The 22,324-nt window shown below is 50.3% G+C and overlaps 3 protein-coding genes across 12 annotated transcripts in view; 2 read left to right on the plus strand and 1 right to left on the minus strand.

Moving 5' to 3' along the window:
- Positions 1-56: 56 nt before the first annotated feature.
- Positions 57-2,139, minus strand: MRPL55 (mitochondrial ribosomal protein L55). Of its 8 annotated transcripts, none has more exons than XM_031607877.2 (4): positions 2,076-2,139; positions 1,518-1,587; positions 398-569; positions 57-299 (listed from the first exon to the last, which is right to left on the minus strand). In XM_031607877.2, the coding sequence occupies exons 2-4, from the start codon at positions 1,541-1,543 to the stop codon at positions 156-158; spliced, it is 342 nt and encodes a 113-aa protein (XP_031463737.2). In that variant the 5' UTR covers positions 1,544-1,587; positions 2,076-2,139; the 3' UTR covers positions 57-155. The 8 variants fall into 8 exon arrangements, with proteins under 8 accessions (XP_031463737.2, XP_031463739.2, XP_031463735.2 ...); XM_031607879.2 differs by having other exon boundaries at positions 2,066-2,099; XM_031607875.2 differs by lacking the exon at positions 2,076-2,139 and adding an exon at positions 1,983-2,043 and having other exon boundaries at positions 1,518-1,603.
- Positions 2,126-16,583, plus strand: GUK1 (guanylate kinase 1). Of its 2 annotated transcripts, none has more exons than XM_031607872.2 (8): positions 2,126-2,221; positions 7,744-7,857; positions 9,179-9,220; positions 10,627-10,723; positions 14,666-14,804; positions 15,504-15,588; positions 15,907-15,992; positions 16,405-16,583. In XM_031607872.2, the coding sequence occupies exons 1-8, from the start codon at positions 2,179-2,181 to the stop codon at positions 16,438-16,440; spliced, it is 642 nt and encodes a 213-aa protein (XP_031463732.1). In that variant the 5' UTR covers positions 2,126-2,178; the 3' UTR covers positions 16,441-16,583. The 2 variants fall into 2 exon arrangements, with proteins under 2 accessions (XP_031463732.1, XP_089999384.1); XM_090143258.1 differs by lacking the exon at positions 2,126-2,221 and adding an exon at positions 2,231-5,974.
- Positions 16,584-17,757: 1,174 nt separating this feature from the next.
- GJC2 (gap junction protein gamma 2) overlaps positions 17,758-22,324 on the plus strand; it is a 31,591-nt gene continuing 27,024 nt past the window's right edge. Inside the window, exons 1-2 of one of the 2 annotated variants that reach the window (XM_090143255.1) lie at positions 17,758-18,367; positions 20,812-20,888. The gene's annotated coding sequence lies outside the window, so the exon portion shown is untranslated. The remainder of the gene's footprint in view (positions 18,368-20,811; positions 20,889-22,324) is intronic. The other variant, XM_090143254.1, reaches the window with a different exon arrangement.

Below are 22,324 nucleotides of genomic sequence, written 5' to 3' on the forward strand. Positions count from 1 at the left end.
GAGCCGCCCAAAGCAGGCGTGAAATGAGGCAAAACTACCAAACAAAACCAAATAAATTCTTAACAAAATTGCTCTTCTCTTTATTTCTATAGCTGTGTTCATCAGCCACCGCTTGGTAGGGAGTCTTGGTGGGGGGGTGATCCCAAATCGGTGCCTTACTTCTTCCAAAATTTCTTGTATTTCTCCAAATCCAGCTCCTCCAAGGCCTCTTCCTGCTTGGCCTGCAGCTTGCCGGGGAACTGCCGCCGCAGCCGGGCCTTGCGCTCTGCCTCAGGCAGCGTGCTGCTGTCCACAGGCAGCTGCGGAGGGAGTGATGGGAGAAAGTGAGGCTGCAGCACCCAAAGCAACACACACCCCCGAGCGCCCTTATCTCTAGTTGTTGGGCTGAGTCCCTTACCATGAGGATCCTTTTGGGCTCCTTGTAGCGGATGTGGATGGTGGAGCCATCGGTGCGGACCAGCAGCAGTGGGTAGAGGCGGCCGTACACCTGGCGGCGGAGGTGGGTGATGGAGGTGCGGTTGGAGTTGTGGCGGCTGCAGGCGGTGTGCAGGCAGCGGGGCTGCAGGGCGCTGCGGGAGGCAAAGCAATCATGAACTATAGCACTATTTGAGTTGGAAGGGACCTGTAAAGGTCATAGAATCATAAAATCATAGAATAGTCTGGGTTGAAAAGGACCAGAATGATCATCTAGCTTCAACCCCCTGCTCTGATGCTCACCAACCAGCAGACCAGGCTGCCCAGAGCCACATCCAGCCTGGCCTTGAATGCCTGCAGGGATGGGGCATCCACAACCTCCTTGGGCAACCTGTTCCAGTGCCTCACCACCCTCTAAGTGAAAACCTTCCTCCTAATATCTAAGCTAAACCTCCCCTGTCTCAGTTTAAAACCATTCCCCGTTGTCCTATCACTGTCCACCCTCACAAACAGCCATTCTCCCTCCTGTTTATATGCTGCCTTCAAGTTCTGGAAGGCCACAAAGAGGTCTCCCCAGAGCCTTCTCTCCTCCAAGCTAAACAATCCCAGTTCCCTCAGCCTTTCCTCATAGGAGAGGTGCTCCAGCCCTCTGATCATCTTCGTGGCCCACGAATCCTTCACTGCAGTGCCTTCATTGTAGCACTAAAAAGCACAGCCATGCAAAGGCTCTTCCCCTGAGCAGGTAGCAGGAGATATAGAGCCAGCAACATTATAACTCTATGAAAAACTGCAACCAATCATGTTAAGAACTGGAAAATTACTAACTTTGTAACATTTGTGAATAAATACTGTGTCAACAGTTTCCTGCCTGAGTTTGATCTGTGGGAAAGAACCAAGCACCAGGCCTGGACCCCTGCCTGCCGCAGGGAGGTTGGAGATTCATGATCCTTGAGGTCCCTTCCAACCCAGGCCATTCTGTGATTCTGTAGACAAATACATAAGGTCTCTCCTGAGAGCATGAGGGTTGATTACTACACAGGAGGTGATGAACCCGCACTTCAGACCTCAGACTGGGGCTCCCGAGGGCCAAGCACTGTTCTCACCTCAGCGCTCTCCACACAGCCGCCATTGTGCTCTGCGCGAGGGGACGCCGCGCTGCCTCTTGGGCTCAACCTGGGAACAAAGAGGGCTGAGAACGGAACCAGGGGACGGTTGGCGTGAGGTGACATCCCCACAGCAGAGCGCGGGGACACCCCGAGCCCTCAGCCTCAAGATGGCGCCCACTCCCACACCGGCCCCAAGATGGCGCCCATCCCTCACACCGGATCCAAGATGGCGCCCATCCCTCACACCGGATCCAAGATGGCGCCCGTCTCCCACCACGCTCCTGCCCCCAAGATGGCGCCCCCCGCAATGGTTCGGCCCCAAGCAGTCTCCCTTCCCCCTCAGACACCTCTCCCCCACAAAGGTTCAGCGCACGGCGATGCCCTCCCCCCGCCGCCCATAACACCGCTGTCCCCCCCGCCACCGCCCGGCACCCCCAACCCACACCCTCCGCTTGCTCCGACCCCTCACACCGCCTCCTCTTCACAGGCAAATCACGTGTCGTCCCCCCCCCCCCCACTCCGCGCTCATGGTTTGCCCCACTCACGTGACCTCACCCAGCGGCGCAGCTTCCCGCCTGGCCGCCTCGCGTGACGTCAGCAGGGGCTGCCGGAAACCCCCAGCGCCGCGCTCCGCCCCTCCCCCCCCCGCCCTCCCTTCATGAGCTGGAGCCGGCTGCGCGGGGCCATCGCCCGGGCGGCGGGTGAGCGGCGTGAGGGAGCGGCTCTGCGTGGGGAGAACGGGCGGGTAGAGGGCGACGAGAGCGAGGGGAGAGGGTCGGCATCCCGAGGGAGCTGTGTGTGAGGGGTTTGGGGCCTCCTCGGGTCGGTGAGGGCGCTCAGAGCACAGCCGTACCCTGCCTGTCCGCCGGGGAGCCACGTATGCTTTGGGAAAAGGCTTCATCTCGAGTTCTGCGTTCAGTTTTGGGCACCTCAGTACAGAAGGGACGTGGAGGTGCTGGAGCAGGTCCAAAGAAGGGCAACAAGGCTGGGGAAGGGCTTGGAGAATGTGGCCTGTGGGGAGAGACTGATGGAAATGGGGCTGTTTGGTGTGGGGAAGAGGAGGCTGAGGGGAGACCTTGTTGCTCTCTTCAGATACTTCTTTCAGGGCATTCTCCACCCGGGGAAGTGGTTGAGTCATCGTCCCTGGGTGTGTTTAAAAGCAGGCTGGATGTGGTGCTTAGAGATGTGATTTAGCAGAGGGTTGTTAGAGTTGGGCAAATATGGTTGGATTGTGGTTAGGCTTGATGGTCTTTAAGGTCTTTTCCAACCTGAGTGATTCTATGATTCTAAATTAGCACTTTTTACCTGCAAACGATCACTAAAATGTTTGCCAGCTGCTGGCACAGCTGCATGGGGCTGCTCAGCTCCTGTCAGTGCTTCTCTGGGAAGGAAGAATGAACTGCCAGCTGTGGGTCAGAGAAATCCCCATATAGAATTAACGAAGGCAGGAGATAGTGCACTGAATCTGCTTTTGACTAGTAGCACTGCTGTGTTGGATCCTCGCTGACAGGCTGAAGGAGCTGGGCTTGTTCAGCCTGGAAAAAAGAAGGCTGTGGGGTGACCTCTTTGCAGCCTTTCAGTACCTAAAGGGAGCCTACAAACAGCAGGGGAGTCAATTCACTGAAAGGGTAGATAACACCAGGACTAGGGGAAATGGTTTGAAGTTGAGCGAGGGAAGATTTAGGGTAGATGTCAGAGGGAAGCTCTTTACTGTGAGAGTGGTGAGGTGCTGGAACAGCTTCCCAGAGAGGCTGTGGATGCCCCGTCCATCCCTGGAGGTGTTCAAGGCCAGATTGGATGGGGCCCTGGGCAGCCTGGGCTGGTATGAAGTGTGGAGGTTGGGTGGCCCTGCGTGTGGCAGGGGGGTTGAAGGTTCATGATCCCTTCCAACCCTGGCCATTCTGTGATTCTGTAGTCAGACACTGGAATGGGCTGCCCAGGGAGGTGGTGGAATCACTGACCCTGGAAGTGTTCAAGGAATATTTAGATGCTGTGTTGAGGGACAGGGTTTAGGAGAACTATTGGCAATAGGTGAACGGTTGGACTGGATGATCTTGGAGGTCTTTTCCAACCTTGGTGATTCTGTGGTTCTACCGCTTGTTTCACCTGGCTGGTGAGACAGCTCGATTGCTGGGCTCGTGCTCAGGTGTGGTTCCATGCAAGCAGAGAGCTGCCCTTTTCTTCTCATGTGTCTCAAGTGGAGCCATTCAAGAGGGCAAAAAAAAAGTTTGGAGGAAGGGTAAAAGCAAGTCATGCCTTTTATTAAAACAACCCACAGTGCATTCAGGCAGCCTCTCTTCTTAGCCCTGTTCTGCATGGTTCCTGTGGCTCCTGGTTAATGACTGTGTGTCCAATAGCTGTTAAGAATCAGTCCTAAAAGTTGGAAAGGAGGGAGTTCATGGAGAACATGCTAAAAATAGGGAATGAGATTTTATTCTTAATCCAGGAGACCTTAGCTGGGGCTCCCGACAAACTGTCCTTTAAGCTGCTTTTCTCCTTTGTAGAGGGGCTTTACCTTCTCTTCAAAGCTGTTTTGCTAATCAGTACTGATTATGTTTAACTCTTTGTGATGTCTGGCCTTTGTCCTGCTGGATGGCTTTCCACCTGCCAGGTGAAATTCAGTGTAGCAAACAGGACCAGAGGGAGATTTGCTCCCTGCCTTTGGGATGGTTACTTGTGTGCTTCTTGTTTGCGCCCTGTATCATTTTGCAGCCCAACAGCATCTCTGTAGCCTTCATCTGCAGCTGCAAAACCACACTGCTGTGGGTTTGGGTACCCATGGTGGTTAGGCTGGGTTTAAAACCACTTTACGAGAGATCCTTTATGTTTGGGAATCAACTGCTCTGAAAGTGCCAAAATCTGAGCTAAGGGATGAAAAAATAAAACCAGTGCTAAGCTGGTTTTGTTCTACAGCTATGTGGATTTGTCAGCTGGATGCTCACTGTTTGCTGCACACAAAGGGCTCAGCCTCTTCAACTGGCAGTGAAAATGGTTGGGGTGCTTTCCTGTAAATTGTCTTGTTTGGCTGCAGAGGTCTCTAGCAAAGAAGATGGGATACATTTGAGGGAGGCAGGAGTTAAACGTCTGTCAGTCCTTAAGTTTACTTTCAGACTTTTTAAAGAAGTGAGACCTGTGATTGCAACACCTGTCTCTTCTCACTTCTCAGTATTTCTGTGGGGAAAAAAAAGTAAAGGGAGGGGTTGCAGAACGTGGAGGAGAACGTCACACAGATCAGACACAAAGGAATCCAGGTCCTCAGGGCACAGCTTCCCACTCAGCCATCCTTGACTGGTTCTCCTGCAGCCTTCCTTCCTCACAGCCAAGTGCCAGCAGCCTTCATTGCAAACCAGGACCTCAGCAAGTGGCTGGCACCCCTGGCTTTCAGTTCAATAACACCACAGGTGCAAGATTCTTAACACCCAGATGTCCAGAAAAGGAAAACTGGGTGTTGGAGGGGTTTGGCTTTTACCCTGGTTGGGCAGAGCATTTGGCATCTGATGGAGGGGTGTGTTATGAGGTCAAGAGCCTCCATTGCAAGACTTTAAGGAAACAGTCCTGTCCACTGAAGATTTTGGAGGCTGTAGGTTTAAAGGAAGCTTGTGGAAACACAAAAGCTGGAGTTGAAGTTGACCAGGTTGAGGCATTCTCTGGGGATGTGGAGCCCGGTCACTGCTCTGCCCCATGCCTCTGCCTGGATGTAGAGCCATTGACAACAACCCTCTAACTGTGACCATCTAACCAATTCATTATCTGCCTAACAGCCTGCCTAACACTCTTCAAATCCATCTTTCTCCAATTTAGAGGTAAGAACGTGGTATGGGACCACGTCAGAGGCCTTGCACAAGTGCAGATAGACATTATCAGTTGCTCTTCCTTTGTCCATTGGTGCCATTGCTCCATCATAGAAGGCCACTGCATTGGTCAGACACCTTGAGTGCAGTATTTTAGCCAAAGTGGGGCAGTTCCAGGCAGAGAGCTTGGGTGATGTGCTATGTCCCACTGCAGAGGGGCTGGAAATGTGCTGGTTGGAGGTTTGGGCAAGGAAAGGAATTTGTTGTCATTACGGACAGTTGTGTTAATCACTGAGCTGAGGTTGAGCAGTGGCTGGAAGCAGCACCTATGCCAACTTCAGTCCAAAAGAAGAACACTTTTTGCAGAAGGTGTAATCCCAAAGGCAGTGTGTGCGTGCCACAGCCATGCCAGCAAGTGCTGGCATCCATCAGCTTGTTAATGGTGATTGACTGTGACTTTACCTGCCAGGAGAGCAGGGAACAGAGCAGAAAGTACAAGAGGAGATTAAAGATCAGCGAGCAATTTCCATTGGCTGTCTTAAAATTGCAGCGTGGTAATTAGGCAGCTCACAAATAGCTCAACTCTCTGCCTGCCCACTCAGATTGAGAACCTGTCACCACTGTGAGGAGCTGGACTTGGCTGAGAGGGAGCAAAAGCAAAAGGTAGGGGTGCACTGGAAGCCAGCACTCAGTGGGTACTGTGCCTATTTGTTACTCCTTCCCAATTTCCCTGGGCTTGGATGAAATAATCACAAATGATTTGAGCAGCTTTAAATTCCTTTTTGCCTGATAGAGGGTAGAAGTTTCCAGGGGAAGGAGAGGTGAGCAGCATCCTGGCTGGGGTGTTTCCCTTCTGTTGGTCAGGGTTCACTGATGTTCTCCTGCTGTTTTATAGGTGGGAGGAACAAGGAGAGAGAGAGATGCTTCAGAAAAGTCAGCAAGAGCAGTGTTGCTTCCCTGCTCCAGGCACTGAGTAGGAGTTTGGTGGGGTGGTGCAGGGGGATGTGTGTTTTCTGTATTGAGCAGTTAGGGAAAACCTGAGCTGTTTAAAAATTACCAGAGGCTCGGGGAAGAACAGCACAGGTCTGTATCCAAAAGGACTTCCTAAAGATTAGTTTATCATTTATACTTTCTTTTTGGGATGATGGAGCTTCATTCAGCAGCATGGTGATGCATGTATGGTGGGACTAACCCTGCAGCAGCAAAACAGTTCCTTGACAGCTGGTGATTGAACTTAGGTGTTCTTATGGCCATGTATGCATTAGATGTCTGTGTAGTCTTTGGGTGTCTTTCTTTTTGTTCAGGCTTGGATTGCAGAGAACTTGTGATTTGCTGGCTTTAATGCTGCTTGATAGGTGTGTGTGAGATAACAGAGCTATGCAGCAAGGATCTGGGGATAAGGAGGGACCTGGTTCGGGTCAGGTAGGCAGCAGAGCCGCATAAGCCAGCCACACCATCCCTGGCAGCATCTGCTTTTGTAAGAGGTTGTGTGTGGCTTAAGGCTCTTTGAAAAGTGATTTGTAAGGTCAGGATGACATTGCTATGATCTAATTTAAAATGGAAGGGCTTTATGCTGTCTGTGTGCTGAATGTTCCTTGGGCCAGACTAAAGGGATGCCTTTTGGGGGCTTCACTGCTTGTGGAAAAGAGAGGGTTTTAAATAGGAAAAATAGACCTGTTGGGTTTCTCCTGCTTTTAGCGTCACCTCTGCCTTAGAAGCTGCCCAGTTGCTACTGGTGGATGAAAGTCCCCAGAGAAAACCCTGCACTGTACTACAGAAATTTCCTCCTAATTCACATATTAATAATTAACCATTTTCCCTCCCCAGTGGGGCAGGTGCATGAAAACACCCATTCTTTTTCTTCTGGCTGAAGAAACAATAGAGAGAGGTCCGTGTAATCCAAGGCTGCCTTGTTTCTTTGCTGGGACCAAACCCTTCATGCTTGTTGCCACACCTCGAGCTGCAGTTTGTGCAGCAGAGTGCAGCTGTGGCCTGCTGGTGCCTGTGTCCCCAGGCACTGCTGCAGGGTTTTGAGATTTATTTCCCTTGTGTTGTGCATGCAGACCAGGGCCAGAAGCAAAGCAGAGTGATGCTGTCCTGCTGCATTGCTGGTAGCACCATCATCAGCTTTCCAAATGCAGCCCCTCAGAGCCAGGCTGGTGCTTTTTCTTTGCAGTGCAGAGGTGACAGTTTCTCTATTTGTGGCAGGTTTGCTGATGTAATTGTTCTTTGGATTTCCCTGGTGTTTCCTGCACTCCTCAGTGTTTTCCATCAGCTCTCATCTTCTGATTTCTCATAATTTAACGTTTTTCACCAGAAACTTGTATCAAATGATAAAGGACAGGCACTTGTGGTCCTGAGATGCCACTGGGAGCTTGTACCCATGTTTTCTACTTATTTCTAACCAGCCATGTGTTTGTTTGTCTGTGTAGCCATGCAGGGACCGAGACCAGTGGTTCTGAGTGGCCCATCAGGTGCAGGGAAGAGCACTTTGATAAAGAAATTGTTTAAAGATTATGAGAACATCTTTGGCTTCAGCGTCTCTCGTGAGTATCTGATGGACGGGCAGTGAAGGAGTTTGAGGCTACAAGCCCAGAGCCCAGCTCTCTACCTCTATTTGTGTCCCATATAACAGGCTTCTGTTCTTTGCCTTCATGTATCTGTGGGCTTTTGGTGTCTTTAAATGATGCAGGGGACCTTTATTCGATCTAACACAGTTCCCTGTAACATGAAAATAGCTCTGGCTTGCTGACATGACCCGCTCACACCTGACTGCAGGCAGTGCTGGCAAATACTCAAGAGAGCATCTTCCTTAGTCATGGGAGATGTGGCTTGCAGTGTTGGAATGTTACATCCTCTGACACACAACAGGTGGGTGAGTGCAGCTTCTCTGTCCCTGGGAGCCTGTGGGAAAGGGACATTGGCTTAGGACAAAATGAGCACAGGTTGAGGGATTTGTATGATAACCATCCATTTACATGAGCAGAATTATTTTAAATCCCCTTCCTCTGCTGCTGAATTCTGCAAAAGGATGTGCTGCTCTCTTTGGTGTTTTGAGAGGGGCTGTAGGGTCTTAATGCAGCACTGTGGTCACAGTGTTGCTATGTGCTGTTGAAGCCACAGGACTGTACAGGGACTTTTCCTTAGGCAACTTGCTTGTTGGGAGACAAATGTTTCCTTTTCCCTTAGTGACACCTTAAAGATTACCCTCAGTGTTTGGGCTGCATATGCAGCTCATTCATCCCATTGCCTTACTGCACTGGGTTAACTCTTGCCAGTCCTAAATAAAATAACTGGCATTGTGTCACAGAGTGTGTGTTCCACGCTGGCCACCAGATTTCTTTTGGTTTGCAGAGCATCTTAAAAGAAATGCAAGTTTGAATGACTTCCATCAGGCTTCAAAGGCAGTCTGACTTAATTCACCTGCTTCGTGCAGTACTTTGCCCTTGTTCCTTAAACCTGGCTATTTTAAGTATGTCTGTAGGTGCTGCTTAATCTTTTCCAATGAAGATAACTTTGCAAAGTAGGATATTGCTAATTCCTCTGCACTGAGGCAGGGATCTGAATACCACATCCAGGATTACACAGGAGGTCTGTAGCAGAATGGGAGGCTAAACCCAGTGTGTAAGACCCAGACTGCCTGCTGTGCACCTAACAATCACAATTGCTTTCAGATTATGTAGAATTCTTCAATTAATGGCCAGTTGTGGACATGGCTGTGGTTTACACTAGCTGATTCCAGAAGCTTTGATCATTTTCGATCAGCTAACAGTGTGATTGAGTTAATTTCTATGTGTGGTGCTCTTTTGTCTTCTATACTACTACTTCCTTGTTCCTGCAGTTTCCAAGGCTGTTTTTTGCTTGCAGATACAACGAGGCAGCCAAGAGCCGGAGAAGTAAATGGCAAAGGTGAGTGTGTTGTAACTGGGCATGTCTCACCAGACTTGTTACTGCTCTGAAAACATTAAAGTTTTTATGGGAACTGCAGGTAAGTGATGGTCCTACATTCATGTTTATAGGGTGCATTTCTGTAGGCAGAAGGAGGGAATGGTCAGTAATGATCTATTTCAATATATATACCTTTTGGTTTTGACTTCAGTGGCCGTGAGATTGTAGTGACTGCCATTCTGCAGCATAAGCTGTACACTGGAGAGAAGAACTGAAGAGGAATGGATTTGACAGAACGAAACTATGATTGAATGAAGCAGAGAAATGCTAACTGAGGCAGAGCACATACTCCCTGTCTTTCTAGACTCTCTTTCTTTGAAAGTCATGGTCACTGTGTCAGTGTGGGGCTCTCAGTTTAAGCACTGCAGTCTGTACGTGAGCACTGAGTGGCTTGACTTCATAGAATCATAGAATGGCCTGGGTTGAAAAGGACCATAATGCTCATCTAGTTCCAACCCCCTGCTATGTGCAGGGTCTCCACTCAGCAGACCAGGCTGCCCAGAGCCACATCCAGCCTGGCCTTAGAATGCCTCCAGGGATGGGGCATCCACAGCCTCTTGGGCGACCTGTTCCAGTGCATCACCACCCTCTGAGTGAAAACCTTCCTCCTAATATCTAAGCTAAACCTCCCCTGTCTCAGTTTAAAACCATTCCCCCTTGTCCTATCACTATCCACCCTCATGGAACAGCCGCTCTACCTCCTGTTTATATGCTCCTTTCCTGAGAGTCAAGCATCTCTGGTTTGCTCATCTGAGGCACAGTGTTTTGGGAAATGCACCTACTTAACAAGGTGTCTTTATCTGAGTTAATAGCTTGTGTGCAGCTGACAAGATGCTTTTCCTGGTTTGTTGCCATATTTCAGAAAGAAAAAAATGAGTTTTGCATTTAATTTCCAAAGGCAGCCTTCTTTCTGAAGAGAAAGGGAGATGTTTCAATAAAAGGCAGAGAATCATTTCTGTTCTTTTAATCTTCCCTTTTATGTCTCTCTTTGTCTTTCCCCTTTCTAGTCTTTAATCATAAATGCTTTCAAATCGCTGGTCTTTGCAGTCCTGCTATAACACGTCTCAAGATTGCAGGGGAGTTTCTCACTGCACAAGGAAGGGAAAGGGGGGGGGGGAAGTGAGCATGAAGAAGGATGCACAGCAGCATGCCTGGCCACACAGTGCTCCAGAAGCATTGGAGCAGGTGTCTGGTCAGTTGGGGTAGAGAGGGAGTGCTGAATGTGTTGATTAGAAGGTAGATACCTACTTCTGCCAAGGTTGTCTGAAGCAGATTTTCAGGTGTGTTTGCCCTGAGCACCCATGCTTGTTTTTGGCCATGAAGTTTACCTTCCAAGCTGCTAATTTGTGTGTTTTTCCCATTTTCAGATTACCACTTTGTGACCAGAGAGGAAATGAAGAAAGAAATCGATGCTGGTGAATTCATTGAGCACGCAGAGTTCTCAGGAAATATGTATGGGACGAGGTATGCATTCAGACCATCACCACTGAGCCCAGGTGGTGCTGGAGGAAAAAGTGTCTAACCTGGGGAAGCTTCCTGTCCATACATCCCATATTACCTATTGGTCTGAATGTGGTAAATCCATGGGCAGAAGGAATGGCATCTCCATTGGCTCACTCAGAGGACTCTCACTTGGAGATGGTGACACAAGGGAGCAGGTTGCCCAAGGAGGTTGTGGATGCCCCATCCCTGCAGGCATTCAGGGCCAGGCTGGATGTTGCTCTGGGCAGCCTGGTTTGGTGGTTGGTGACCCTGCACATAGCAGGGGGTTGGAACTGTATGATCATTCTGGTCCTTTTCAACCCAGGCCATTCTGTGATTGTGAAGCGAGTATGAGTACTTCTTTACTGAGGCAGCTGATTATACATGCATATGTTGTGTGCCACCTTTGACTGTAGTTAAAGAATTAGGTGGATTTTAAAATAGCATTGCTCTGGGCATCAGAGTTGAAGATCAATAAAACATTAAGCGACAATGTTAATTAGAAGTCAAATATCTTATGTAATTATTGTTAGGAAATTGTGGCACTGCAGCAAAGGACCTGCTAAGGAGGAAAGTTAAGTATGTCTGAGAGATTTAGTTGTTTGAATGAAAGGCAGACACCTGGAACACTTGTCAGGAAGGTCTGCATTTTCTTAAGGACTCAGCGTGCTTCTTTGAGAATTTTTTGGAGACAGTAGAGTGAGTTTCTGAAGCTTGTTTCCTTACAGGATGCATCAACCTGAGGCCCTGAAACAGAATGTGCAGCTCTGAAGGAATGGTTGCTGACTTTGCATTCCATTAATGTGGCTCATTCATTATCAGCATGGTTTGGGTTTTAGTAACCACCTTGAAGTGTTGAAAGGCCACAGTGAAGTCTCCCCTAAGCCTTCTCTTCTTCAAGCCAGACAACACCAGCTCTCAGCCTTTCTTTAAAGGAGAGAGTGCTGTTTGAATGCACTGTGCACTGACATTACTGCTTTCCCTCAGCTTGGGCAGGCTTTCAGGGATGTGGCCACAGCCCCCTGAAGCTTCTAGAGGAGAATGGTCTCTGCTTTGGCCTCGGTGCTTTCAGCATTGCTCATTTGGCAAGAGAATCCCAACCTGACAGTTCATCTTCCAGTTCACCTCAGATGCCCAGCACCAAGGAGAAGCCAAGTTCAGACTCCTTAATCCCAGGGTTTATGGTGTGTAGGACAGGCTTCCTTCCTTCATTTGCGCCCTGCTTAATCCATGCTGCTTGGTGCAGAGGAGGTGGCAGTTCTCAGATGTCTGCTGTGGTTTGAAGGGATGGCAGTGCTCTCCCTTTAGGGAGGGTGCTGGTAGGGCTCCTTTCTGTAGCTGATTCCCATGGAATTCAATCAGACATGAGTGGAAAAGCTAACATGAGTCAAAAGTTACCAGGAGGAAATGGGGTACCTGAATACCCTCTGAAAAACAAGGTTGTGTTGGTGAGCCCAGAGTATGTCGTTTTGGCTAAGCCTGGGCAGAGCAGAGAAGAAGAATGAGGGGTATGTGTTCCTTCAATTTTTTGTGCACATGCACACAGAACATGCAGTGTGGGAGGCTGAAGTTAGCCCAAAATATTAAATACCCCTTGGCAAACAAAATATATATAAAAACTATCCAAGTCTACATTTTCCATACAAGTGCCTATGGATATTTCTCATGAGATATGTGCTAATTGGAGAGTCCCTTGTGCTTATCAGGGGAGTTGAAGTTTTTGCCAATCCTTTGTGGTCCCTAAATCTTACTAGCTAATGATATTTAATACTTAAATGAATTTCTTTCAGAGTCCTGAAAGAGTCAAGTGATCGTGTTTGATAAGCCCACAGAAACCAGAACTTCTTGGAAGCTGCCTTAAATTACAGGCTGTGGTGAGGATGGTGGCATGGGGTTCTCTGCCCTGTGCTGAGAGCTATTGTTGGCTCTTAGTGGATTGCTTATAGCAGGAATTGCTGGACACCCATTGATAGCAGGTGAAGCCTATAGCAAAAAAGAGCTCTTTTGGAGAGATCTTGTGGATTTGCTGTGGATGCTGCTCAGGTCTGTGCTTTTGCTGCTGCCCCCTTGGGCAAGGTAGCAAATCTTTTTATTCATATAGGTCATAGTTCTGGTTTCATGGGATCACTGCAGTTTTCCTCTTCCTGCTGGAGTTTAAGTGACCTGTGCTGTGGGACCCTCATGGCATCATGAGAGCCACCAGCCACCCCCTGTGCCTCTGTGACAGCAGTAGTTGCCACCATGCAGGTCAGCTGTGCAGATGGCAGCTTGCTCTTCCCTTCTGTCTGGTGTGAGCAGCTCTCTTCATAGGTGTGCTGGGCTGCTCCCTTGCTCACCTCTGGGGTTTTTCAGAGCTCAGAGTTTTCCTGAAATCATTGCCACTTTCCCCATTTTGGCTCTTTGCATCCTTCTGAGAGGCACCTTCTGCTCATGCTGCCTCCATCCTTTCTATTAGTGGTTGCAGGAGGTTGTACTGAGGTTGTGGCATTCATGGGCTGAGGGTTCTCCATCTGTGTTACCACAATTTGGTCTGCTCATGCCCTGCAGATACCTGTGCTGTGGCCCTGAGTATCTGCTGCCTGTCACCCATGGGTGCTTTGTGCTGGTGAGGGCTTTGTCTTCTCCAGCCCAGGGCACTACTAACTAGGGAGCAGTGCTGGAGAGAGCTGGGGAAGGAGTGCTGGCAGTAAGGAGTCCTTCTTGGCCAGAGTTTTGCTTCCATCCTAGGGCACAGGATGGGACAGGAGTGCTCGTTGGAGGCGGTCTGTATTCAGCACATCTCTTTCCATCACAGAGCAGATTTTGCAGGTGCAGGTTCATGAGGAGATATCCAAAGAGGTGCCCTGATTACAGGCAAGGAATTGAGCAGGTTTAGGGCTAGCTGTAGGGCAACATTTTCTCTTTATCTCTGCTGCCACTCCTTATTCAGCTCCCTCCAAACATCTGCAGTGGCCACCTCTGAACTCCTTGTGCTGTGCATTGCTGTTGTGCCACTGAGCCCTGTCTTGGAGGAGATCCTGCCTGCTGCACTGTACAAATCCTGCTCAAGGAGTGCCCTGATGGGGCAGGAATTAATCCAGGCACCTCTGGTGTACTGGTAGAGGGATGGAGCTGCTGCTTTTCGAAGGATAGCTGTAAGTATTCAGGAAAAAGCTGGAGGCAGTTGTATACAACCTGCTTTATGGGAAGGTACAGTCACCTTTGAGCACGTAGGAGAATCACTACAGAATTTTCTTGATTGTGCATCTTGTGGAGCAGTCCATAGCATCCATTAAGCATCCTTCAGGAGAGTGCCTGGGTATGGAAATCAGGGAAAGAAAGTTCTCTGTTCTGTTCTTTGGTGAGACTGCTCCTATATTTGTCTAAGGGAGGAGCTTAATGGACTGTGCTTAAGCCACGAGCACAGATCCTAGAATGGCCTGGGTTGAAAAGGGCCACAGTGATCATCCAGTTCCAACCCCCTGCTATGTGCAGGTTTGCCAACCAGCAGACCAGGCTGCCCAGAGCCACATCCAGCCTGGCCTTGGATGCCTGCAGGGATGGGGCATCCACAGCCTCCTTGGGCAACCTGTTCCAGTGCCTCACCACCCTCTGGCTGAAAAACTTCCTCCTCATATCCAACCTAAACCTCCCCTGTCTCAGTTTAAAACCATTCCTCATTATCCTGTCAATATCCACTTCTCATGGAATAGTCACGTTATCCATTTTCACACCCTCCATCAGGGCTTTGCCCTCTGCACTACCCCAGGATCCCAAAGGACACTCAAGGAAAGAGAAACTGCTTAGTAAGAGCAAAGCAGAGGTTCTTCCCTCCTGCAGCACTTTTTGCACATGGGAGCCCTATGCAGACCTATTGCTGGGGAGCCCCAAACCTCACTGCTGTGCTGGAGGCTCTGACCCCTCCTCTATTTGGTCTGTCCCTAGTAAAGGTGCAGTGCAGGCTGTTCAGGCCAAGAACCAGATCTGCATCCTGGACATTGACATCCAAGGTGTAAAGAACATCAAGAAGACAGACCTGAACCCAATCTACATCTCCGTGCAGCCTCCGTCCATAGACGTCCTGGTGAGCGGCCGCCTTCCTTTGCCGTTAAGCGGTTAGAGGTAATCGGCGTCTTGCTCTGAAGCCATGGGGGTCCCCCCCTTGTTGTTGAAGGGAGATATGTTCTCAGGGGCTGGGGGAGTGGGGAACAGGTTTCCAAGCAAGCTGTTAGCTCTGCCCAGCCTGGGTCCCTGTGATAAACCTTTCCCTGCCCTGTTATTCATGTCTCTCTGCGCAGTTTTCATGTATCAGTCTGGTTGCTTGTGTTGGGTTATAAGATCCAAATACATTAGTTGTGCTTACACTGGGAGGTAAGCAGAGTTTGTGATGAGACTTGCTTCCAGTTATTGAAGTTAGACCTAAGGAGGCTGTCTCTCTGCAGCACTGATAAAACTACACCCCTTCCTTCTTGTGCAATCCTGTAGAGCGGTGATCGCTCTGTGCCTCTGGGAGAAGTGAATCCCTGTCATGGTTCAGGGAGGAATGTGGGCATGAATATACAGAGAAGAAGAGACTGGGAACTGGAGCTGTGGGTCAGACTATGCCCAGCTTAGGCACAGGTTTGGGCTGGAATTGAGGCCCCCAGCCTTCTGCAGCGTGTTATGTCACTCCCACTGTTGCTGACAGCAGCAGATATCTCTGCTTTGATGATGGGTTGGGGGTGTTTCCTGCATGCAGCATTTGGGATATGCATTTCTTTAATGTATTTGTCATTGGGTTTAGGAAAAAAGACTGCGTGACCGACAGACTGAGACAGAAGAAAGTCTACAGAAGCGTTTGACTGCAGCCCGTGTAGATTTGGAACTTAGTAAGTCTGGGAGTCTTTGAGCAGAGTGCCCAGGGAGAGGGGTGCACTGGGAATGGAGGACCTGTTTTCTGCACAAATATCTGACTTTTCTTCTCGGAGGAACGCTGGCGGGGTTTGGGCATTAGCTGGGTTTGATCTAAGCATCATGTTGCATCATTTCCCATTGCAGTTCCTTAAGGGCATTTAGCAGAGAAGCGCATAAGCAGTGGCTGAAATGATCATAATAAAATGCTTCAGGAACTCAGGTCGTGCATGAGAGATGACACAGGGAAAGAGCATGTTCTTCTGTAAGCCCTCTCTCCTTGTCTCCTTCACTAGGTAAGGAGCCTGGCCTATTTGACCTGGTCATTATTAATGATGATCTAGAAAAAGCCTATTCAGAACTGAAGGAGCAGCTCCTGAAGGTGAGTCCTGGGGGGGCTTTGCTGCCTTCTTCCTGGGTAGGCCTGGCTGCCAGGCTGAGCAGTCAGACCGCAGCCAGCCACAGAAGTGTGCCCACAGCAGACCCAGGTTGAGCTGCTGAATGATGGTGGATTTGTGGCCCAGGAGTGGGAAATGGATCCAGCTCAGTCCTGGACTGGTGGCAGAACAGGGGTACGCCTCTGGAGAGCACAGAAGGGGTGTGCTGTTGTGAGGAGCCTCTCGGTCACACCTTGCTGTGTTCCAAGGCCAGTGCTTACATGGGAGCCTTGATGCTGTGAAGCTGGGGCTTTTCTGTGGGGCTGTTCTGCTGAGGTGATTTCTGCTCTCCACATCTGTGAAACCATTGCTTCCCCAAAGTGACGGTGCTCAGTTGTTTTCCTGATCTTCTTGCAGGAAATCCAGAAGGCCCAAGAATCCAGGAAGTCCTGAGCCAAGCCTGCCTGGATGTTTTAACTTTATCACATCATTCCTGAGCCATATCACAGCATTTCATTCCAAGAGACATTCCCTTTAGGCCCATCCTCCTCCCATGTTATTCTAGGATATTTCTATTAAAAGGAAGGAAAACAAAACCTGCTCGTGCTCGTGTTTCTGTTGGCCAGCTGCTTGGTGTGTGCTCTCCCAGGTTTGTACCTCAGGCAGATAATTGGGAAGCAATAGCACAGCACCTGCTGCTGGGGGCAGAGCTGCCAGGCTGGGCAGGAGCTGCAGCTGCTGGGCAGTGTGGGCAGATGGGCACTCATCTTTGCTGGCAGTTAGTGTCACAAGCATTGGCCTCCCTTTGCTCCCTCTGCTCTCTTCTGTGAATCTGCTACAATTCCTCTGGGCATTTATGATCATCTCTGCCTGCTCTCCTCAGGCTCTGTGCTGTTCTGGGTCTGTTGCTCTCACAGAGCAGCACGTCAGCACAGCCTGACTGCTCTAACCACAGTCCTTGTGAACAGATGGATTTGTTTAATAAACCGAGAAGGGATGGGAATAGTTGCAGGATATGATCTATCCACAGATTTTTTTTTTTCTAGGAGAGAAGTACTGTGAGTTCTTCCTTCCCTCTGTTAGTTCGGCAGCAGTGTTGTAATTCAGACACATTTGTACCATTCGACTTTGGATGCAGGTAGATTTTTGGTTACTCTTATAGCTGCAAATGGGAGAAATTTAGAGAAATTGAAGCACCCTCATTGGGTGCTCAAAGCCCAGCATGGTTGGTGAGAGGTGGGAACAGGGATACAGCACAGCTGCTCACAGCCTGGCTGTCCTGGAGCCTCTTATGGAGCACAAAGGCATTTGGGGTTTGATCCTGGAGATGGATGGGTCCTTCAGAGCTCGTGTCCTGCAGGTGGTTGCTTCCAGCCATCTCCATAAGGGAACACAGACTGATGTGCAGTGCCAGACCTGTTTGCACACCATGTCTTAGCAGGGCAGGTTTATACTTCTAACTCTTTAAGGTTTCATCCTCCTTTATATCTCATCCTGGTTTACCCAGCTGCCCTGCTCCAGTCCCACTCATGCCAGGTTTCCTAATGTACTGAACTCAGTCCTCCATGTTGGGGATGGCAGAAGGCAGAACCAGACCTCGAGCAACCTCTGCAGTACAGAACTTCATTTTAGAAGGAAGTTTTTCACACAGAGGGTGGTGAGGCACTGGAACAGGTTGCCCAAGGAGGCTGTGGATGCCCCATCCCTGCAGGCATTCAAGGCCAGGCTGGATGTGGCTCTGGGCAGCCTGGTCTGCTGGTTGGTGACCCTGCACATAGCAGGGGGTTGGAACTGGATGAGCATTGTGGTCCTTTTCAACCCAGGCCATTCTGTGATTCTATGAACCAGACCTTGGGCAACCTCGCTAATGTTTAGAAATGTAACAGCTGGTAATTATCATTTGCCTCTCCTGGGGTGTATATGTCACAGATGAGAGCAAATTCTTCCTTCTGTTGTCAGGAGTTCCCTGCAGCAAGGTTATAAGTTTTGCTTAAGTGACCACAAAAATTCTTCTTGGGAACATTTTGGGGTCATACCTAAAGCAGAGCATCCTGCTGTCCCCATCGTGGCACTGAGCATCTTAGTTGTGACAACAGACCAGGATTTTCCCAACTGATAACGCTTTGTGAGATGTTTGCAATGGGGAAATTTCCCCTCTAGATGGCAGAGATGACAGCAGCAATAACGCAGGGGCCCACGCTGCGGAGCAGCATAACGCGGAGGTGCGCTGCGCTCGCCCCAGTGCGGAGGTCCCCGTCCATCGCGTGGGATCTGCCCAGCTGCCACCAGATGGACGTGCCCAGCAGTGTGCCCAGCCGGCCCGATAGCCCCACGGTGCCCAGAGCTGGGCTGCCAGCCCCGAGCAGAGCCTGCGGGAGAGGTAAGCAGCACCCGGTGATGGGAGATGACAAAGGCGATGCTCGGTTGGGGGAAAAAGTCATTAGGACCGGTTCAGCTATGGGTCTCTCCTCCTGCTGTGCTCTTCCGTGGTGGTAAGGGGAGGGAAGTCCTCAATAACCTGCGCTGTATTGGATGACCTGTTTTCCATTGCTGCCCCTGTGTGTGATGGAGTGAAGCAGCAAACGTCTCAATGCCCGTGCTGATGCGAAGCGATGGGGTGGGCATTGGGATGGTGGTGTGTGAAGGAGGGAGCGGGCGCTGCCGTGGCATGGTGAGCATCTCTGTACACAGAGCTCTGGAGAGGACCTTCTGTCCTTAAAGTACTGCGGGACTCGGGGCAAAAGAAAAGCAGGTTCTGAGGGTGTCATGTACTCAGCTCGTGTCCCATTCTGGAGGTGTGCGGTGTGTCCTGAGGGCCCTATCCCAGCAGATGGAAGAGCTGCAGTGTCCCTTCCTGAACTGCTCCTGTGCTGTCATATGTGGGACGCTGTGGGATGAGGGAGCGATGGTGACGGGGAGAGCAGCTAATGAGGGCAACCTGGGGAGCACCGGCAGCAGACAGAGCTGTGGCTGGAGGGATGCTGAGGGCAGGGACAGCCCTGTGGCTGGGGGCAGTGGCAGCGTAGAGTCATAGATTCATCATTAAGGTAGGAAAATGCCACTGAGATTGTCTGGTCCTGCAAGGCTAATGGCAGCCATCCCACCTCTTTGTACAGTGACCCTAATTGGCATGCAGGGTTTGGGGCAGATATCCCCAAATGAGGGGGGAGTGCGTGTGGACCCTGAGGTCACCTCCTGTTAACAGGTCAAGCAGAGGGACCTGTTGTGGTGTTCCCAGTGTGCCACCAAAGCCACAGATGGTCAGCCCAGGGGGAGAGGACAGGAGGGGACAGCCACCTCTGTCTGCTCTGCCCTTTGAGGCATCAGACAGCGGTGATTGATCTGCAGAAGTCATTTTCCATGCTCTGAACACAGCAGCTGCCCTCAAGGGAAGGCTGGGATGTTCTCCAGCGTTGCTCTTTCTCAGTGGTTCTTTGCTGGCTCTGTTGTTGCTTGCATTGGAAGCTGTCCCTACCAGAAGGGCAGCTCAGGCACCCTGGGGGTGTTTATAAGGCCAGCCCTGTGGAACAGCAGAATCATGGAATCATTAAGGTTCAAAAAGATCTCTAAAGTCATCTGGGCTGACCTCAACCCCAATGTGCCTGCTGACCCCACCCCTCAGTGCCATGTCTCCATGGTTCTGAAACACCTCCAGGGACGGTGACCCAACACCCCCCTATGCCAATGAGGGGATGTTTACACCCCATTTCCCAACCTTCTCACCTGGGAAGCTTCTTGGTGCCTCATCCCACATCCCTCCTGCAGGAAGATGCTGTGGAACGAAGGTTTATTCCTGCCACTGTCCTGCTGCACTATTTTTTGGCCATGAACTGATAGCTTTTCCTACTTTCCTGCTCATCCAAGGGCTCTGGTGATACCTATGCCATTTTAAAGGCCAACGTCTGGGTGGTGGCTTTAAGATGTGCAATGGCAGGGGTCTCTTCCACTTTTTGAACAGGACACCAAGGTGCTGCTCAGCAGTGACCAGGTGGTGACACGCTGCTATGGCAGGGACACATGAGGGCAGGCAGTGCCTCAGAGCCCGCTCTGGGTGTCCCAACCCAAATCAACCGAGGGGAAGCCAAGAAATGCTGGAGCTGTGCTCCAGGATAGCATCAAGCAGCCCAAATTAACCCAAAGCCCATCCACCAGCCCGTGGCTCTTTCCATCATCGTGTCCCCCCATGAGCCCATGGGCTGCATTGCTGTCCTTGCCGTGGCTTTTCTTGGCATTGCTGCTTTTGGAGGCAGCGCTGATTTTCAAGCTCACTTCCATGTGATTGCAAAAAGGGCCCCTGGGGGCTGAGCAATCCTGGGAAATAATTGGGCATCTGTAGCAGAAAATAAGCAAGGAGAAAAAAAAAAAAGTGGAAAACATCACGATTTCTTGCTTTGCCTGTCGTTGTCTGGTTCGTTCTGTGGTTCATTTTGCCTTCAACTTTTGCTGTTGGGGCCAGTGGGCGTAGTGCTGGCACAGGGCTTTGGGCCATGCACTATGGGATGGGGGATAGTGGTGGGGCTCTGTGGGTCAGGTTCATGGTTGGGCTTGATGACCTTGAAGGTTATTTTGCAACCTAAATGATGCTGTGGTTCTAAGACCAATAGTTTGTTTTGTTTTGTTTTGTTTTTTGGGTTTTTTTTTGTTTTTTTTTTTTGTGATATTCCAAATCTGCCATACCAGTGCTGACTTTGCAGCAGGAGGGGAGCTACCTGGATGCTCTGGGCTGGTTTGGGGGCAATGCAGCTCCCATACAGAGGGTAATGCAGCTCCGAGGGGGATGCGGTCCCTGCCTGTGCTGCTGATGTCTGCCTGTGCTTCCTGCAGGACTGCGAGGGGAGTGCTGCACACAGACTGCCGCCACCTCATCCTGAGGCACCAACCCAGAGCTCCACAGTGAGCAGGTAGGTCCCAAAAAACCCCAACCGCTAATTAACCCTTGTTTGGGATAACCAACCCCATTTGGACTCTATCCAGGGTGCTGTTCCTCCAGGCACCCTGGAGGTACCAGGTCTAATGATGCTCTTGGAGGAGACTCTTTGTCCCCTTTCTGTGCTGGAAGGAAAGTAGGGTTGAGGGCAGCCCCACTGTGATAAATTTGGGTCATCTTATTGAGTGGGCATGCTATGGGGATTGAGGGACAACAACCCGTGGGGTGGCACACACAGCACCGTGCTCATAATTCCTTAGAGCTCAGGCATGAAAATGTGCAAAAAGCAGGGAATTCAGTACGGGTGCTGCTTTTTCTGACAATAGCAGCTGTGATTCTGCTCGTCTCGGATGTGGCTCCATAGCCATAAATAGCCCAGAGCCATCTGCAATTCAGATTGTGTGCAGTGGCAACTGGTACAACAGGATGCTGGTGCAGGCGGGGACGTGGTCCCCTCCTGGCTCTGCATTTCTTCCTCCCCGGGCATGAAAGGAGGGAGGAGCAGGATGTTTTCTGGCTTTTTCATTCCCCGTCCCGGCTGCCAGAGGTCATGGAGGTGATTTAGGGAGGAAAAATAAAAAAGAAAAGAGGCGGAAAAGATCGAATGCTGGTGCTCACATTGAGCTCAGCACACCAAGACTTTGTCCCACAGTGAGGAGACCTCTGGGAGCCAGGTCCTGCTCCCAGGTCCAGGTGGAGTGGCCAAGTCCTCAGAGCAGCATTAGGCACGCAATGTTTCTGCTTCTGTCTGTTATGAAGTAAGTCTCAGTGATGGAAAGCAAAGCAGTTTCACAGTGGGCATCCTTTCCCCAGCAGAGGTGCATTAGCACCTCTGGGCTCTTTGCTGGTTTTATTGCTGAGGAAAAAATATTTTATTGGAATTTTATTGCTATTAGGAAAAAATACTTCTCAGAGGGAGTGGTATTGCATTGGAATGGGATGCCCAGGGTGGCGATGGGGACACTGTCCATGTGTTCAGGAACTGTGGAGATGTGGCACCGAGGGCTGTGGTGGGGATGGGTATGTGGTTGGACTGGATGATCTCAGTGATCTTTTCCAATCTTAACATCTCTATGAGTGGGCATGATGGTGATGAGTCTTGGACAGTGGGACAGCTGGACTTGGTGATCTCAGAGATCTCTTCCAACCCATACGATTCTGTGAATCCCCCTTGCTTTTAACTTGTTCTGTTGACCACAGTCAGAGAAGGAATTCCCCTACAGAGAGGTGGGAGCTTCCTTCCCACCTCCCAGCGCACCAATAGCTGCCTTTAGGTTTCCCCATCTCTCCTGCAGCCCTCTCCATCCTGGTTGCCTTCTGGTGTAGTCCTCCCCTTGGATGCAGCATCCCACAAGGATCCCTCCCAACACCAAAGGGGCCATCCCTCTCTTTCACCCATCTCAGCCCCAT

Source organism: Phasianus colchicus, chromosome 6 (assembly GCF_987193195.1).
Source record: "Phasianus colchicus chromosome 6, bPhaCol1.hap1.1, whole genome shotgun sequence".
NCBI classification, from domain to species: domain Eukaryota; kingdom Metazoa; phylum Chordata; class Aves; order Galliformes; family Phasianidae; genus Phasianus; species Phasianus colchicus.